The sequence below is a fragment of the Myzus persicae genome, unplaced genomic scaffold (assembly GCF_001856785.1).
Source record: "Myzus persicae strain clone G006 unplaced genomic scaffold, MPER_G0061.0, whole genome shotgun sequence".
NCBI classification, from domain to species: domain Eukaryota; kingdom Metazoa; phylum Arthropoda; class Insecta; order Hemiptera; family Aphididae; genus Myzus; species Myzus persicae.
The window spans coordinates 1-5,562 of record NW_019101744.1 but is presented as its reverse complement, the minus strand read 5'-3'; the positions used below and the strand labels follow the sequence as shown (position 1 = coordinate 5,562).

Sequence of the window (5,562 nt, the reverse complement as noted above, 5' to 3'; positions counted from 1 at the left end):
ACAGTATGTTTTTACATAGAATAACAATTCTTCTTTAATAAATTGAGTGTCGCCCAGTCTTTAAAAATACAGTCAACTAGGCGACAAATAATCTTCACTGGGCGACATTTGTGTCGCCCAGTTTACTAGCTTAAAAAATGCACTGGGCAGACAACATTCAATGGTAATATGTTATGCTGATCTGGAAGTTCGTGTTGAATGCCAGCTGGACGGTCTCTCATGGACGCAGGTGCTCTCGGTACAACAGGAGGAATCGGTACGAACTGCAATTAAAATGCACAGTTATTAAGAATATAATGTTATAAATGTTTATTTTAATTTTTAATAAGATGTATTTACTTACTTCTTCATTGACGTCTGGTAGTAAACCGTCAAGTGCATCCCTCAATTCAAATTCTGCCTCTGCGTCAGCAGGAAGTAAATCCACATACTCAATGTCATCTTGTACCACTTCCTCTGGTAGCATTTCTTCTTCAGCTAGGTGCATCATTACTTCTTCCACTTGGACTTCGACAACTTCTATCTCCATCCCGTTGTTACCGGGGATTGCCACTTCCGCTTCCAGTTGACCGCCTGGTGCCGCAATCTCAAGAAGTGGTTGAACTACCTACAGTATCAAAGGAAGTCCGTTGTAATGAGTGTATAATAACAATCTCAAATATTATCAGCTTAAATATTCAACGAATGTGTTTTATGTGTTATTATTATGATGATATTTAACTGCATATCAATGACATGTGATTTAATAAGCATATAAAAATCAGCTCACCAATAGGGAATGTAATAAGTACAACACTTTTGTAATTAAATAAATTAAAAACTGTGCATATAGAGTATGGTGCAATCAATTAGTTAGTAAAATTTAAGGTCCGTGTAATGGTGAATTACACTAAAGAATGAATAAAGTTGAATAGTAGCATCTCAAATGTTATAAGATTATAAGCATTCAACATATGTGTCATATGTGATATTATAATGTTTGACTACATATCAATAACATGTGACTTAATATAAGCATATACAAATTGCTCACCGATAGGGAATGTGATAAGTACAGCACATTTTGAATAAATAAAAAACAGCGTGGAGAGCATATTATAATCAATTAGTTAGTAACATTTAAACTACACGTTATAGTGAATTGCATTGCAGACCGAATAAAGGTCAATAGCAGCAATTGTTGAATATTTATAGCTGTAATAATGTAAGTAATTATTTTACATAAATAAAATGAATTGTAGCCTAGAGAATGTATCCCTTCTGATAATAATGAAAACAATACATTTAAGATACACATAGAGGTGGTGTATAAAGTGTATAAGTGTGAAAAGAACAAAAGTATTATTATGATTATTTCAATTAAATTATTAGAAAAAATACTTTATTATATTTGAATAATAATATGAATTGAACAATTGGTATTTCAATGTAAAGTAATTTAATCAATTGTGTCTATAAGCATGACATTATATGTTAATAAATAAATGACACCATATGGCATTATGTAATAATAATTATTAACTTAATGCAACTGCTACAGTCTAAGTTGGGTTTATGCGTGGTTTGGTGTAGTATTGTAACAGTGTCATTGGAATACCTAATAAAAATAGCCATTATACACTCACTGAATATGGCACCGCTCTTGATGTTGTCTTTCTCCTTCATAATCACGACCTAGTACGAAATGTCTCGAGCACACATTTGAGTTGGCCAAAATCTGATGTGCATTTATACCACAGTTCTAGACAAACAACACCCACTGACGTCTGCTGCGGTCATTCGGTGGAAACCTAATTTAACCATTACATTATGAGTAGTTTTAGTGTAAGTCTAGTATGAATTGTTAATAAATTTATTGTAACCTGTGCAACGAAACTCCATCAACACCATCGACGTTTCCGCAGATCACACACAATCTAACCATGGTGATGTGCCTTAATTTTGACATTTTAAAGAAAATAATATGTAATAGCATCATATTGTAAACGTAATTAATATTATATGTTAAATAGCATCTGTATTTTTATTCTTAAAAATATGTAGGCTAAATAGTGAATAATAAGCGTAATAATATGTATATTTTACGAATACACGAGTACATGACACTCAGCGTCGTTATAACGTTATTATTAATCACTATTGTTATCACTCATCAGTGCCCGATGACACGGCAACACGGGAATTCCATGAGTTTTGTGTTATATTTAGAAAAAGTGCGTATACGGTACACATCTAATGATGGTACATAAAATATACACAGAAAACAATGTTTAAAAAATTCTCCTGACTTACAAAACTAACCTAACCTGACTTACAAAACAAAGCGTACGAAGAGAATCCAAAAAAATATCGCGGTGAAAAAGTGCGCCGTACGTAACGGGAATGTGTTTCAACAACTACCGACCGATGATCTCGGGAAAGAACGTAGTAATGACATCACACATTGAAATGCAATTAAAAAAACACGACACCTTCGAGACACCAAGTTAGGATTTTGAGGGAGTACGCTCGGGAAACAATACATGTCGCTTTTTAAATCAGATGTAATTTAATAATTGGGTGACTGTGATGATGTATAAGTACACGGGGTGAACAATTAAGCTTTTAAATAATAAAAAAAAGAATAGTACTCACCAGTCTACAAAACGCCAAACGTAGTAAAAAAAAAAGGAAGGAAAAAAAAGGTAAGAAAAAAAAGAGTGCAAATTTGTATAGTAGTAAACGCAATTACTAAAAACGAACGTTTCGCACAGACGCTCGGCGAAGAAAGTCACCCGAAGTCGGAGCGGAGAGCTGACCCAGGTCCATTGCGCTCTTCGTCCTCTACTCCGCCACCACATGTCAGCGGTTGCGGTATTACCAAAAGTTGCCCATCTAATTTAATTTGTTTTCAATAAGCTTTTTTTCAATGGTCAACGATTTTGACAGACCCTCGGTATTGGTAATGACATCGGTAAATACGTAAAATTCAAGGCAATACTAAACGGTGGAATGAATTCTATATTTATTTGCCATCGACCAGTGGAAGTGAGTACACGTATCTATTATATTTTTCACTTTTTTTTTTGTTTTTTTGACAACTTGACTAATGTTAGTTTTTCGTTGTAGAATGTTTCAGTTTACAAATTGTTCGGTGACGGTGGCTGCAAGCCCCTTCACCAATAAACCGTATGCAATTGTAGCACCAAAAAGTATGTTTAAATATTGTCCATTGTCATTACGTGTACAGTGTGTCTCGTTTTAAGTGTACCACTAAATAACTCAGCTCGATAATCTTAGATTGAAATACGGTTTGCTGCAATAGCTAAGGGGTACTGAAGTACACATTTAAGGACAAATTTCAAATTTTCAACTCTTGTAGTATGCTCATGCGCAATACAAATTTTTTTTTTAAATTGCAACACCTATTTTTGTCAATGGATATGGATAGATTATTTATTCTTAGTAATTTTGATCCGTTGACCATAGTTGTAAACCTAAAATTGAATGAGTTACAGGTTTTTGACATTTTAAAATAATTAAATTTTTTCGATGGATCAAAATTACTCAGAAAAAACTAATCCATCCATATCCGGTGACAAAAATAGGTGTTGCAATTTAAAAAAAAAATTATATTGCGCATGCACATACTACAAGAGTTTGAAATTTGAAATTTTGAAATTTCTCCTTAAATGTGTACTTCAGTACCCCTTAGCTATTGCAGCAAACCGTATTTCAATCTAAGATTATCGGGCTGAGATATTTAGTGGTACATTTAAAACGGGACACACTGTATGCAATGATAAATATAGTAATGTTGTCCGCTTTTCTTTTTCAGGGTGTTACAATTGCAGAAAAACGGGGCACTTGGCCCGCCATTGTAAGTGTATTTTGTGTATATTATATATATTATATCTATGATCGTAAGTAATGCATCTAAAATATTATTTACTATTATGCAAGCAGAAAACAAAATGTTCAGAGGGGCTTGTCCCCTCCCCGGCGGCGTGACCGGTTACCAGTAGCCAGGCGGGACTCGGCCCCCCCGATATTGACCCAAAGTCTGGCCACGATGACCGTGAAAGTGAGTAATATTACAATTTTTTATATATATATAATATTATGTAATATTCATCTTAGTTATAAATGTTGTTAAATACATTGTTTATAGGATGACGGCTTTACGGGATTTGGTAAGCTATAAAAAGTTACTGTGGGCTAATTTTTGAGTCCTTTTTATTTTCTAATTCTTATTTGTTTTTGTATATATTTTCAGAATGAATAAAATAAAATAATATATATATATATATATATATCAACAATAATTTATAAGTGTTTTTTTTTTTTACATAACCTAACTTATATTGCAACACATATATAACAGATGTTATCATAACTAAAGACAACATTAATTGTTAACCAATGGCTTATTGTAGGTAAGGGTAGCCTAAAAGTATAGATTGCAATAAAATAAGTAAGAAAAAAATTGAAACTTTTCAAATGTAGTTGACTAATAAAACATGGGTATCAATGAATTTTATTATATTTTTTTAATATCACACATTAAACTCAATACAATTAAAATTATAATAATAAGTAAAAATGATATAAAGTATAGTATATAAATGATATGTATAATACATTTTTGCATGCCAACTACATAAGAATGATGACAAATAATACAATATTTTAAGGATAGTTACATCATTTGAGGAAGCAAATTTATATATATATATATAAATATTATATAATAATATATCACATTATCATATCACATGTATATGTAGTATTCTTGTTTTGAAATTTGTTTGAAAAATTGCAAAAAATTAATACGTGTAACCCAATGTTAAGGTTGGTACAGGTATACGGTATGTAATTATATTATAATAGTAAGTAATTAATAAATTCCTATAGTAAGTAATTATATTATACATAACATGTATGTTTTAAGAAATTGAAATGTATTGAATTTATTGTAGTCTTTTCATGTTTACTTATTATTACTTACATTAATATGTACGTAACGACATTGTCTTAAACAATCAACACTCCTACTAAAACTCTTAGCTTTAATAGTTTAATGTTATGCAATACTCATGCAAAATGTCCATCTAATCCGTGCATTCAAACAACTCATATTTTTAATATTATTGAAATGCTGATTAAACGGCCGGAATCGACTTACACGGGCAGCCAGTAATAACATTTACAATCTATTTAAGCGAACATGGCATTTTAGAAGAAAGGTTTAAAACGATGATATGAAAACAATTATTATGTACTAGAAGAAAAAATTGAAAAAAAGTTTTTTGCATCTTTGAATCTCGAGCACTCGAACCCCATTTCTGAATTTTGCGTTTTACATATAATATATATATATATTACACACGGAAATATCACAATTTTTGTAAAAATCAGACACTTATACGCGTTATTAGCGTATTATTATTAACGTCGATCGTCGACGACGAAAGGGGGATGAGCGAACTCGCGAGAAGCGTTACGATTAGTCGTCATGGAAGAAACGCGGATTGAAGTCAGCGCTCCGCGCGGATCTTACAGCGTTATTAGCGTTTTATTATA

General features: G+C 31.9%; 1 protein-coding gene across 1 annotated transcript; it reads right to left on the bottom strand.

The window, feature by feature from the left end:
- Positions 1–98: 98 nt before the first annotated feature.
- On the bottom strand, positions 99–1,708 carry LOC111030315. Its single transcript, XM_022309741.1, has 3 exons — positions 1,626–1,708; positions 344–607; positions 99–263 (listed from the first exon to the last, which is right to left on the bottom strand). The coding sequence occupies exons 2-3, from the start codon at positions 527–529 to the stop codon at positions 126–128; spliced, it is 324 nt and encodes a 107-aa protein (XP_022165433.1). The 5' UTR covers positions 530–607; positions 1,626–1,708; the 3' UTR covers positions 99–125.
- Between the last annotated feature and the right edge of the window lie 3,854 nt (positions 1,709–5,562).